At 32.5% G+C, this 14,813-nt stretch overlaps 1 protein-coding gene across 1 annotated transcript in view; it reads left to right on the top strand.

The window, feature by feature from the left end:
• The first annotated feature begins 561 nt into the window (after nucleotides 1-561).
• The window catches only part of LOC129231732 (SCY1-like protein 2), a 347,631-nt gene continuing 333,379 nt past the window's right edge, over nucleotides 562-14,813 (top strand). The window contains exon 1 of the mRNA XM_054866094.1: nucleotides 562-708. Coding sequence (XP_054722069.1) covers nucleotides 562-708 — 147 coding nt within the window. The remainder of the gene's footprint in view (nucleotides 709-14,813) is intronic.

The following is a 14,813-nucleotide window of genomic DNA, read 5'->3' as shown; positions in this document are numbered from 1 at the left end:
CCATGTCCTACACACACGCGCATACATACACGCGCATACATACACGCACTTACATGCACACACATATATACATATATACACCTACACACATACATACACAAACACATACACACACACACCTACACACTCACATACACTAAACTACCCACTCATGCCTGCACACAGACACAAACACACATGTCTACACACACATACCCCTACACACAAACACACACGCCTACATACACACACACTCGTGATTGCGAAAAACATAATTTGAATTCAAGATGACAAAATTCAATTTAATTTTATTTCTTTTTTTTTTTGTGTGTTTGTGAGGCGGAGCGGGTGACACCACAAGTTTCCGCCCTAAAGAAATGAATGCAAATTGCTTAAAAATTGATTTATTCCGAAAAATGTACTTGTTTTAATCTATTATGAGATGTGAACCATCTAACCATTCACTTCTTTTCAGAATTCAGCTTTCGCTCTTATGAGTCGGCAGAACTAAGTGCGACATCAAAGACAGTCTGTACTTAGATCGATGGTGTGGCAAAGGTGACTACTGTCTTGTCAACCGGGATGTTCTCCAAGTTGAAGCCCACTCCTCAGACCCCCCAAGAAACGAATCCAATAACCCAGTACTTCGATATTGGGAAACAAGTCGCCAGTGCTGGTCCAGAGCTCGTCTGGAAAATACACGAAGCTGTCCGGAAATCGGATAAAAGGGTAAGGCGAATTTCTGCTCCAGTTATTCCTTCTGCTCGTTTCGAATTTCCGGGGTACTCTTAAAGATTGCGACGCCTTGAAAAGGGAAGAAATGTTTGTGTTTAACGTGTGAGCAGTTTTGTTGGGTGGACAAAATCTGTTTCTGCCGCTTATTTTAAATCATGAGGTAATGACATTAAACGTAAATTATTTGCCGTTGCAAAATTTTCTGTTATTACTACGTTCTCTATTTATTATTTTGGGGCGTTTTTCATGTACAATAGCTCAAAAATAAAAATATTAACGTTCAGCAACATTCCTTCATTTTTATTTCCGATTTTTGCGAATTCCAGTTCTACGGTGTCTTAACTTTTGCAATAATTTGAGTAAGTATTCATTTCAATGAACTAATGCATTTATAATAACGAATAAATGCCTTTGTGCTGAAAATTAAATTAATCAATTAACCAACGTTTTGAAGCACAAATATTGCAAATTACACATACACTTTTTTCGGTGTTACAAGGAACACCTTTTTCAATGCAAAGAAGTGTGAGCTTCTGGATGATTCATCCTAAAACTCGATTTTTTTAAAAATTTGTTTTGTTTACATATCTTTCCCGGGATATTTCTCCACTCATCTTTATAGTTTTCAAAACTACAAAAACTAAGGACAAAACTGGAAAAAAAGTAAAGCAGTATCAGATTGTTTATTTTTTAATCTACTTAACTGTCGCATAAGTTTTTTTTTTTTACTCCTGAAAAAAAAATGAGTCGAAGCAGATGAATACGTTACTTAAAGATTAATAAACAAACTGAATTTTGGGAGGGCTTTTGTAGATTTCCTAGTGTTTCCTCTAATCGCTAAATAATAAAAGTCTTCTAGTTTACTACGCATTGGAACAAATGATTCACAGAAATATCCGATGAAATTAGCTGATTGACTCAAGACCTTGCAGTTTAATCATGTTTTTCGTATCCGTATCTTTTAGTCCAAATTTTCAGACTGAATCACCAGTTCTTAATTTTTTGTCGTACTAACATATTTGTTCCACTTCGATATTAATTACGGTATTAAATATGCAGAAATCGAGTAATATTATGTTCGGGCTTAGAGAATATGAAATGTAGTAATCAAATAAATATTCATAACCATTTGGCTATAAATTAAACTGTCATGAAAAATAAAAATCATATAATCCTAATTATATGAAAACTAAGGTACAGGAGTAACAAAGATAAAACATTTATCTTATGTTGCGTAATTAAGCAGTTGAAATCATAAAGTATGGTTGTAAGGATGATAGTTGAGCAATGTTGTATACATTATTATACTTTGCTTTCGTCAATGCCTGTACAGAAGGAACTCTCTAAATGGTTTAAATGTTTAATTTTTTTACATGACTTCAATTGCCGTAACTTACGTGAAAATGTTATTATTATCAACGTAGAAATTCATCTTAGATTTATCTTCTGACTTATTGGCAAACTACAAATTAGAAAAAGAAGAAACCTAACTGCAGCATAAAGAAGTATCGAAAGAACCAAATTGTATGTCATAAACGCGAATCTACTAAAGCATTTGCTTTGCACAGCATGGAACTAATTGCTGGAACATCAACAAGGCAGGTAAAAACTCGTACCTAATGTCAAATTGAATAATCAAATTTTTTTCCGTGAGGCTTAAATTACTATGATATGAACTGCTTTTTAAGTTACATAGATCGCACCGCATTACATAAATATGAAATAGTGGTCCATCGACATTTTAATATAGCACGCACCTTTGGGGGAAAGGGCTGACAAAAATTATTACCTGCGGAAGTTATGATTCTGCATGCAAAAGCTTAAAAAGTGACTTTTAGTTTGTGGTTCGTATTGTGTTACTTTATAGCTAGTAACTTCTCCTGAGACTTCCCTGTTTTTAACTATTGCGCAATTTTTATTCAGTATTGTTAATTTTCACTTCGTTAATTGTGCTGCTATTCACAAAGTAAAAGTTTCCAAGCATGAAGATATACATCTGACGGTGAAATGTAGCGCAAAATGAGTCGACGGCAACACATCTAGGTACTGAGAAAATTTAATAGTTTCGTACTTTCAGATTTAAATATTCAGTGATGCACAATCCATAACATTTACTTTTTTAATTTACGTTCGTAAATGCATGATAATGAATAAAATTAGAATGGCTTTGTATATCCAAACTTGAGGGAAAATAACATTGCAGTACACTGCTCAAAACAATTAGAGGAGCAATGGAGTAAACACACAAAAGTGAAGAAACCGTTGTGAGGTTGCCTTGCAAATGCATAAAATAGAGTATACACGTGTATTAAGATGCAATACAACAAAAAAAAGAGAAAACATTTGACTAGGAACTGTGTTCTAGAACTGTGAAACGAGTATGAAATGATGCCTCTCCTAACATCGCCTGCTACTGTTCTTTGTGTTTGCCCGGATTCTAGTCCCCCGATAAAGCCATGGGATCCGGTAAATTACGGTGTCGTGGCATTTTCCAATCAAAAAAACAATGAACGGTTCAATTTTACTATTCAGACAGTGAAATAATCAGCTTCTGTTAAATCACGGTTTCTGCACTTGTATCCTTTTTCTGCTTTTCGACGACAGAAACGTTGATTTGCTTCTGAAGTTCACATTTTATCCTCATGTTTGCTGAAAACATTGAGGCTTGATTGGAAATTAGTTTCCGGAATAATTTTTTTCTCAATTTTATTAAAACCATGTGCTTCCCTAATTTTTTAGCAGTGTATTTGCGTATGGATCAATCTTCGTCAGTAGGCACATAAAGGGTTTCTTGTAAACGCAAAACGCGCCTGAAACTCTTATTTTTGTTCGTACAAGTTGAACGATGTATTTTTTTTTCTTTTTTTTTGTGGGTTTTACTTGTATGTTATTTAAAAACGAAATCAAAACAATATGTTTTCAGTATCAGAGCAATTAATCTTCCCCTTTTCCTGACATTTAATCATTTCCAAAGTGCACATTAATTTTCACCAAACAGTCCTCCTACTCTGAAATAACCTCTTGGTGAAAATGACGCGACTTATATAACCTACTGCATTAAACTGAAAGTCAATGCTCACAAATATCTCCCGAGTTATTTGCGCTTACGTTATCTGTCATATTATTAATGTCATTGAACAGTAGGTAATGGAATCCTTGATAAGCGAAATCACACGTCGCGTCATTTTGCTTAAGTGCACAAATAGCATTACCATCTCTCTCTGTATCTACACTTTACTTACTATAGTATGCTCAATATCTAGAAGACTCAATTTATACGAATGTAAATGAAGTCATTTAAAAACAGAAGAAAGCAATGATCTAACTTATTTTAATAGTTATTGTATAAGTTATTTTGGCTTACATTATAACAGATAATGAATCAAGATGACCTTAAACGTTTAAGAAAGTACTCATGTTTTTTGACCCATGAAAACCTAAAGATTCTTTAGTCGTAAAATGTAATAAAAATTTAGTTGTGTGAAGTAATGCTCGAATATTTTAACAATAATACAAACCTAAGCAATAGTTCCTTTCTATAATTACAAACTGTGTTAAAATGAAGTTAGAAAAATTTATTCAGCACATTTGCATTAAATTTTCAATAGCATGTTAAATGCTAGGCTCAACAAAAAAAAAAGGAAATCATTAAAAGGGTAAAAAACTGCAATATATATATAGATGTATTGTACGCTAATACTTTCTTCATTCGCGTATATTTGGAAATGTTTCTTTAGCATTGCTGAAAATTTAAAATAACTTTAACTTATTTGATATTCTTGAATCTGAAGGAATATATCTTGTCTAAATGCATACTTTATAGAAAAAGCGTTTGCATACTTTATAGAAAAAGCGTTTTTCAATGCCTGTAGAGGTATGGGGCCACATTTTGAAGTAACTGACTCTCTTATATGGAAAAATCTCCTTCAATTTAAAGAAGTACCGGCTTCTCATTTTAACACTAGTGTGACCAATGTGGTCATAGTTGCCTCAGAAAGATTTTGAGAAGCGATTACGCCTAGCTGTGACATTGCACACAACTGTGAGTCAAAAGCTGTGCCCTGTTTCAAGATTGTCTAAAAACTTTTATTAATATATCTTCAAAATTGATACATAGGTATTAAATTTCTGGCAAAACATATCTGAAGGACAAACATTTTTTGAATAGTTTAAATGTATTTCTGAAAAGACGAAACTTGAATATAGTTCTTCAGGCTGTTGAATATGGTATTTTTAAGCAAATAGATCCATCCTTTTTTAAGAGAAGAAACACAACAACATAAACTTATTTTCACCTCAAAATCTTTAAGACTATTTGATGGCAAAAAGACCCTCCACTCACCCTCCACTGACGTATCTTAGCCACTCCACTGTTGCTAAGATATGACTCAATAAGTAAGAATATCCAGCGATTTTTAGACGCACAACTACAGCACGTTTCTGATGCAAAACTCACACAAATAACCAACAGGCATTTAATGTTTACCAATACAAAATTAAAATAAAAAATATATAAAAAACTGAAACCCGACTACGGCAAAGAAGAAAAGTTAAGAAATAAGGTAGATTCGGTTTGATATCGTCTTATATAGTAAAACAAGTCTTTTGATCTGCTAGACATTCCTATTTACTCAGTTCTATTAAAATCTTCTGTCACTTTTACATGAATAACATTAATTAAAATGCTATTGTCGTGCGTTGTCGTCTACAGTTTTTTTTTTTAAATATATAAATGCACGACAACGGAATGTTGATTTCCTTTATGCAATTAAAATATTTTTGAAATGTTACACATGCATTTTTAAATTGTTTAAAGTAGTTTCTTCTAAGACTTTTTTATAATATTGGCTTTGAAGAAAAGCCCTTTTTTGTTGTTGTATTGCGGTTAAAATGACCACATGTGGATAAATAATTTAATATAAAATCTACCCTCGACATTAAATTCCATATTCAGACTATATTGAGTTTTTTTTCACCAAGAAAACTCCTTCGGAAAATTAATTGTCATACAGTAATCGAAAATTAAAGGGTTAATGTGTTTGTGTTAAGAGCGATTTAAAAAATAAAGCGGATAAAGGTTTTCTTAATGTGTAGTAAATATCCGGTTTAAGACTTTTTCTGGTAAAACTTGAGGAGCGAAAAAACTAGGATAAGTCATAAATTTGCTGCGAAAAAATATAAGTACCAAAAACTTCGGCATCTAAGCTCTTATTAAATTCCTGTGATACATAATAAAACCAGAGGTATTTTTATACTGATGTTGCAGAACGTTTGAGCTAAACGTTGTTTATAGTTTGCGTAAGTCACTATACATTCTTTTGATTTTATAGTGGCAAGTTATTATTTCATATTTCTTGCCTCTGTAGTTTTGGTGTTTCATAGTTGGGTACTTATAATTCGGAAAGGATTTAGGCATAAATGACTTTTTATCAGTATCCATAGAGTTAATTTAAATAAAGGAACTGCTTTTGAAACGCGTAATTACTATTACTATAGTTAAACTTGGGATGGATAACGCTCTTAAATGCGATAAAGAAATGTAGTTTCATTTAAAAATGATATCAGCTTTCCCTTGGTAAAGGAAAAGTTCTAAATCAAATATTTAAATTCTAAAGTATCCGTAAGCATCTTTTAAACAACCCGAGATTGCTCGCGCGGCCAAAACGAACGGGAATGCTCGCGCAGGGTATCTTATACCCAAGGAAGTTTTTTCGTATTTTCGAGTTCAATCTTTTTTTTTTCTTCAACAAGTTTAAAAACGCAAATAAGAAAGAAGATTATAATTATAAAATATCATTTAAGAAGACTTACATTCAATTTGCGCATTTTTTTGCAAATTCATGCCATATGCTTCATAAAAAATGGTTTCACATTTTTTAAGCAAAAACTTGGTTTTTCTGCCTTTCTTAATGGAGCATTCAGTACACCTTTTGTACGTTGATTTTGCTTTTTTAGAAGGGTGTGCAATTTCTTCACTAGATCCTAGTTTTAATTTTAAGTCTATTGGAAGCATTAACAGCTGTCAGTTTAGAACTGTAGCAGAAATACTCGCACAGAGTATGACATACCCAAAGAAGACAATTCCAAAGAAACTACTTTTAGAATGTCTTCGCCGTTTCTACCCCTTAAAGGTTTAGGTCTTTTAATCAGCTACTTAAGGAATCTTCCACTTTCAACAAAAGGTGGGGGAGAAATTTCATTGAAAGCAAGGCGGTGGGTATGTCATACCCTGCGCGAGCAATCTCGAGTTAATGCACGAAAAGTAAAACACATGTAAATCAAAACGGGTTGCTTGCTGTAGCTTAAAAAATTTATATGGTTCTTATTTACCTTTTTTTTCCCGTTAAAATTAATTTCTGCAAAGATTTATCCTCGTAAATGTATGAACTTAGTAGAAATTTTAGTGCCTAGAATTTCCATTATCTCACTTAACAAAACGAGGTTTAAAAGTATGGACTTAATACGCGCACAATAATATACTAACTTAAATCCCATCAGTGTAAATATCACTGCTGAAAATAATATAAATTTCATTAAATAGAAAATTTCTCGAAAAAATCACAAATGTTATTCCATTCCCCTTATAGTAATTGCGAAATTCTGTTGAGAGATGAAATACGTGATTTTCAAGTTAAAAAATAAAGTAATGCTGTAAGCAGCATTACATTTGTTCGAGTTTTCTCAGCTGGTTTTCTTTTGAGCGTCTAATTTCCTGAAACAACAGAGCATATGTAGGATGTAAGCGAGTAGCTAAGTTTGTACAGACGTATATGTAAGAAATTATTAGCTCAAGCATAGTAAAAGCAGTGCAATTATTTCATTAAATTAGCATTCTGAAATATGTATGCTTTAATTGTTTGACGTTTTGAGACGAAAAATGTAGCATAGGTAAGTATGTGAATTTGCACACTAACCCCCAAAAAAGTTTGCCTACTTGCCCCGACTGGTCATAGTGAAATCAAGTTACACTACTTCAGGAATGACTTCATGAAAGGATCCAAATGTGACGTCATTTGTTGCAACACAATATGAGCTTCTCAATATTAATTAGTTTTAGGAATTCACACTTATAATATAAGTTGTAGAAGAAAAAAACCTACGAATATAAACATGTGCTTAAACAGCGAAAAAACAAAATTTTTTTCTCGCAATCCATACCGCGCTATATATCTCACTGAAAACACACACTAGCAAAGCACCTTCCTTTATGTGCATATAGCAGGTGACTCAGAGCAGCAAAATCAAAAGCAGGAAAATTATCGCGAATTTCCATACTTATCCCTTTGCATACTAGTTCCAGTCTTCTCTACTGTGCAGAGCTAAAAAAAACTAAGCAAAACTCATAGAAAGTCAAGCACACAATACGTTTTTAATGCACAAAATTGTAATTTGTAACATATGACTAACGTTGTTGTGTGAAAACATAAATTCGATAAAGTATTTGTTTTCTTGAAATTACTTATTAGAGCACCAAATGAACTTAAAGAAACCTACATTAATTAAACTGCATTGAAAGAACCACATTAAACGTTTATACTTGTGACCGACTGATTTTGATTTTGTTTAGAGTACCACATCAAAAAAAAAAAAAAAAAAGACGAATAAGAAATATCTGTTTTTTATGTTTGTTTCGTAAGATGTTGTTATAATTCCAGAACTAGCTTCTATATTAGATTTTACGGAAATAATTTGAAAATCAAATTCATTTAATGCATTTCTCCATCAAACATGAATGCTTCACTAATACAGTTAAAATATTATAGCTTTTCTCCATTTTTAACTGTACTTTTTATATATAATGCAGTTCAATATAAACTTTTGCATTTGTTTAGCTTTATGCTAAACAGACTTAACCCTTTTTAAAATATTCAAGACAGCGATTCAGTTATTAATTTTGGATGGTTTTTTAAACTTAATTTATTATTTTTTCTTTTGATTTAAAAAACAGCATATTGACCTATATAAGGAAAAAATAGGCTTAACTTTGTGGAGAAAAAAAAAAAAAACATTGACTCAATAATATGCTCAAAATTACACCAAGGAAAAACTCATAAAGTATCATTTGTCTTACTTTTCGGTTTACTTGAAATGAATGTTGGATTAATTTTTACTTGTAAAAAAAACATCTTTCAGGAGTATCATTTTTTAAAGTAAAGAAGGCTTTTCCTGAAATTCTCATTATGATACGATACCTGCAGCAGCTAAACTCTTAAAAGCAGTTTGATTGTGATCGTAAATTTTTTCCCGCCATCGAAACTGCCATTTATTCTATTACGTGGAGTATGATATATGTTTTATTTGGAGCTTTACGAAGAATACAAATTTTAGTAAACGTCACAGGATAGATCATTAATTTTTTATTTCGGGTAAAAGTGTTGTCTTTTTTGTAAGGCATTTCTTTTATGTTCTAATATAAATTTATCAGAGCTTAAAACTCTTCAAAGCAGTATGTTTTAGTTTCAGTGAAATGATATTTATTTTCTTGTAATTTTTATTGGTATTATGTTTAAAACTATACATTTTACCCACATTATTTGAGTTCTCTTATCTACAATATTTTTTGTACAAAATTTCTGAATGATATTATCACGTATTGTGATTGCGTTACTCTATTTCCATATACAGTAAAACCTGTAAAGTTGACAACCCTTGTTAGTTGATCTCCTGTCTATCTTGAACACCAATTTGCACCAAATTTGGCTGAGAATCTTGTAGCAAACCCTTTGTAAGTTGACCACCTATCTAATTTGACCACTAAAGTACTGCACCACAAGTGGTCAACTAACACAGGTTTCACTATAAAAGTAATAACTCTGATCGGTATATTCGCAAGAGACAGCAAAATTATGTTTCTGTGATTAAAATAACTGTTCAGAAAAAATACTGAACTTTAAAGTACCCGTATTCGCTCGGTGTTTCGGTTACTTGAGTCGTTAATAGTACATAAATCATCGATTTGAAGATGGTACATTAATCTTTCTTCAAACCAAGGCACACAGATTTAAAAATCTACTTGAGGAATGGTCACTTTGAGTTACTCATTTTTCTTCACCATTTAAAGTAAAGGCATCATATGAAAATTTATTCACAGGAAAAGAACATTTTAAAGATAATCTTAAGATCTTTAAAGTTTTTTATCTTTTTTTTTTTTTTTTTTTTGTTCCAAAAATTGCATAATTTTAAAACTTAATCTGGTACATATTTTTTTTTTTGAATATTTCTAGTTCTTAAATATGCAAAAGAGTTTTTACCTTCTTAATTTTTAGACAATCGCAGGTAAACATATATTTGATATAATCCTTCACTGTATAATCTTCATTGTTTTACCTACGTATTTTTTTTTTTTTTTTTTGTGAACCATTAGTACTCCGCATCTTAAGAAATAGTGCTACTTAAAGCAGAAAATGCTAGAGCAAAAAGATTTTTTGTGACTTTCTGAGACAGTTTTTGAGTTTAAAAGCTGCGCAACTATTTTAAAACCTTGTTTCGCATAATTTATCGGAATAATACTTGTGCGTACATGAGTTTTCAACGTGTAAACGTTTCGCACTAAATTTTACATTACCGCATATGACTATCTGTAAAAAAGGACTTTTGTAAAGTGAAGTGCACATTTGACTACATATAAAACCTAAAATGATGTTCCTACGTATGATTGGTAACGCAAAGGATCAAACGACAAACCCTAGTCCTAGAACGGTTGTGACCGTGCTTGGGGTCGGTAGTGACAGGAGCGAAATTGCGCCCAAAAGGGTCAAAAATCCCTTTTTTTGCAAAAAATATCTTAACTAAAGCATCATGAATTTCTACTAAAAAACTAACATTTTCGTAACGACAGATCGACTAAATGCTGCAGTTTAGGCGAGAAACAAAAAAGGAGTGAAAACACAGTGATCCCACTCTTTCACAAAAAATAAAAAGAGATTGTAATGACAGTACAAAATAATCTACGTATAAAGCAATTACTGTTATTTAACTAATAATTTTTAACTCATTACGAAGAAAATAATCTTTTGCTCGGCCTATTCACATTTTATAAGAACATTTATTGAAAGGAATCGAATTTTTTTCGACTGTTAAAAGTGTACCTGGCCTCTGCTGGCGTTAATGTCACTGATTGTTAGCGCAATAATGCAATTCCTCCCCCCCATACGTTCCCCTGTATTCCTTATAGTTATGAAAAAATGAGAGCTGTTAAAACAGACACCTACTTCCAACTCTGCTGTTCAACACTTCTACGTAAATGCAAAACAGCCCTTAGAAAGGTCAGAGTTTTTTTTAATTAATAAAAATATACTACAGTAAAAAATGACAGCACGTATGTGAGCCAAGGTAAAACTGCCTTTGTTTTTTGACATATTATATGAGTGGTATGTTCGAAATCCTCATATTAAGGCATCATTAAATACCTCTAAATTTTTCTGCTTAGGAAAGTTAGAGATCTCATCCTCCACCTAAGATCTCTTTTTTTTTAAGCGTTAGCATAAAAAAAATGCTTCCTTCTTTCTTAATGTAGATGCAGATTATGTGTAAAAAGTCCAAAAAAAAAAAAAAAGCGGATAAACTAGTTAGTTTTAAATCGCCCTCTATTCATCTTACATTTATTTTACTTAAGCGTAGTATTTCTCAGAACTAAATTTGTATAGAAAAGTTTTTCCGGCACTTTGAAATCACGCCATTTTTTGAAACTAAACGCCTTTTTAAACGGGAAAAATTAAAATATTTATTTTTAAAAAGTTCCATTAACCGTCAGTATAGAGAAACTATTGACCACAATTCTTCAACTGAAAGTTTAACGAAATATTTTGAACTGATAAATTACTGTACCTTTCACACAAGCTGTGTTTTCCTTAGATCTAACTTTACATTCAAACAAAGGAGCAGAGAATAAATATCCCATTTAAATTTCTTCCTGCTCCTTGCATTTTATCAAGGAACCATGCTTTTTGTTCAATTGCTATTGAGAGTGAAGTAAGAACTCTTGTCCCATTAAACAAGCAAACACTATTTCTTTCCCCTTTTACTAGAAAGTCAGCAAGTTTAAAGTTCGGAACCATTATAGGATTCTTTCTATTTTTAATTCAAAGGGAAACTTCACTCTCTTTGCAAATAAAAGAACAAAACTATAAATATCTTATAGTTGACTGCATTGGAAAGAGTAGGAAGCCTAATTTATTTTCTGCAAATGATATGCAAATACATTGATACGTAACTTGGGTGATTGCTAAGTTTATTTAGTAAAAGTAGTTGTCAGACTTTACAACTTGATGATTTCGTTTTCCTTGAACTCTATTTGATCGCTGCAAATAAAGCTAAGACTGATCCATTACTTTCGTTTTAAGACATTAACGCTATCATTTTCGATTTCTACGAATATAACATACCACTTACAAATAATATAAACACAATTTACATGAAATTTTCAAAAATAATGTAAAACCAAGCAATTTAAAGGACTTCAAATACCTATTAAATAATGAATCATCTGAGTTTTTAATCTTTTGTCCAGTTGTAGAAATAATTAGAAATACGCGCCGCAAATTAAACAAGATTAAAAAGAGTTCCTTTCAAGTTAGAGCAATAAACTTAGGTATTTAAAGTAAAACTTTGTTCTATTGAACTCTTAAAAGTTTTATATTTGCAGTTTCCAAAATTAAATCCAAATGTTGCAAACAAACTGAAGTAAGATTAAGACGGAAACTTCCAATTAAATAAAGCTTTGCTGATAGAATCTTTAAAAGATACTAATTAGAAGCAGTATTTTTAATTGAATTAATTATATTTTGGCGAAACTCGGCTAAAACAACATGCTGGGTCAAAAACTGAAATCATGAACGTAGATTTAAAAATGCACTCTAATAAATCAGAAGCTCAATATTTGCAAAGAGGAAGACATGATCTTCTTTAAACTTTCAATTAGATATCCAAGAGAAAATATGCAAATTTTAGTAATTATATTAAATTATGCTTTTATATTTACGAAACGTCTAAGTTCATTGTTTGAGTTAGAGCTTAAATATACTCGTGAGTAATTAGTGCTGAAAAAAATACATTAGAAAGGTAATGAAATAATCTACCCTTAAAGACGTTGGGTGGGATGCAATGGGAAACTAGTAAACAGGGTAAATAATACCGTTACAGATACTAATGAAGATAAGTTGAAATGCTCGTCGTTAGTCATAAATACTTACACGTACTCAGGTCCTTCTAAAATATATAGTTGACGAAATATCTACTTTAACAGTAAAAAATAAAAGCCAAAAGCGTCATGGTTCTGACGATATTGCAGCCATATGAACATGTAAACCAAAAATCCGGCTTTGTGGATTGTTTCAGAACCATTGAATGCACTTCTTGCAGAATTTAACCTCAAAAAAGTTCATAAAGAGTCGACTCGTTAGTCGACTCTCATCTGGCCTAAAGCCCTGAATCGTAGAGTAAATTGCGACACGTCCAACATCCTCAGTTTAAACAGTGCTTTCTTTTACGTCTGTTATGGTGAAGTAGCGTATTTTGTTTCTTGATTGTGGTTTCTTATTAACTGCATGTTAATCCACAATCAAGAAGCACCACAATTAAAAAGCAAAACAAGCTATTTAATTATAGCAGACATAGGAAGTACGCGGTATTTAGCCCCAAGAGGGCGGATGTGTCGTCACTTTTGCTACAATCTATGACTTTAATCTGGTCTACAATAGTCTTGCCTTGATCAATGGTGAATGATGGTGTTCAGTGGAATTTCAGGGCAAATAAGATCCAGCTGTCGAAATAACTGGTTTAAGCCCCGATGTGGGTACAAAGTCATATTATAAAAACATATATTGTACATATATTGTATTAAAGAGATCTGGCAACCTAGTCAACGAAGAAAGTATTGCGCAAGCTCAAGTGCAGCTTATAACGCAACGTACCTTGTATGGACGATCATTATCTTATTCATAAATAAGTGTCCGGGGTTTCGCTTTACGAACGGCAACACAAGCTGTAACATAATGTTATGAATCAAGCAAATTACATATAGCTGTGTTGTAAGATTGGCAGTAAGTTGTCCCTTTTGCAAAGGGATTCAAGTTAGCACCCTAAGTCTTGTTCGCCTATCTTGGGCCTAGATGGCATGCGGTATTCGGGACAGGATTAATTACTCCTTTCCAACGTGTAAGGTTGTCGTCAAGGCTAAATTAAAAACGGTATGTGTCCTAAAAAAACTGTTTGCCCTCCGTCAGTGCACCTCCAAATTTATGTAGACTGGCATCGCTGTAATCAAACGATTACAGGTGTAGGGGACAAACCACGCAACGGTTGGCGCTAATGTAAATATCACTTTTTCTCTCTCTGACATTTAAGGTATATGTTAGACACATATGGCAGCCCTCATGACAGTTGCAATCGTTAACCAACTATAGCAAGATAAGTTCAGTTCGGCTTCATCGCTGCAACACAGATATTTTTCAATTCTTCGATTCGTTTAACCAGCGTCTTTAAATCCGATAGTACTTAGTCACTCCAACTTTGATGCTTACAGGCATGACTCCTCCGGATAAGACATTCCGCCCGATTTTTATACCTCTTGAACTATCCCAGATTTCATATACATTTTCCACTGGGTCATGCGACGATTATAAGACTAGATTGGTGAACCGGTTGAGACTTTATCCAAGTGACTTGTCAAAAACGACAGGGGGAAATTTTAACTGGTACGATAAATAATAAGAGTGATTGTTCCAGACGACGCAAGTCGTAAGATATCCTCAGTCAAAATGCGGCAAAAATATCGACCATTAGATTAACGTTCCTGTTACTATGATATCGCAGTCCCCTCGCGCTTTTACAGTTCTATCGTTGGACTGAGAAATTTAGTCATTTGTATGATTGGGTGCTTTTTTTTTTGCACACGAAGCATTACTTTCGGACAGCTCTTTCTATGCACAGCGAGATTTTTGTTACACAGATAATATATATTCAGGTCGGTTTAAAATGCAATTTTAAAACAGCACATGCAGATATGTATGATCATCTATATATATAACAGAAAGTCGTGTTAGTTTCACTATTTATAACTCAAGAACGGCTGATCCGATTTGGCTGAAAATTAGTGGGAA

This window comes from Uloborus diversus, chromosome 10 (genome assembly GCF_026930045.1).
Source record: "Uloborus diversus isolate 005 chromosome 10, Udiv.v.3.1, whole genome shotgun sequence".
Taxonomy (NCBI): domain Eukaryota; kingdom Metazoa; phylum Arthropoda; class Arachnida; order Araneae; family Uloboridae; genus Uloborus; species Uloborus diversus.
The sequence above is the reverse complement of the archived record's forward strand: the minus strand, read 5'-3'. Positions and strand labels throughout refer to the sequence as shown.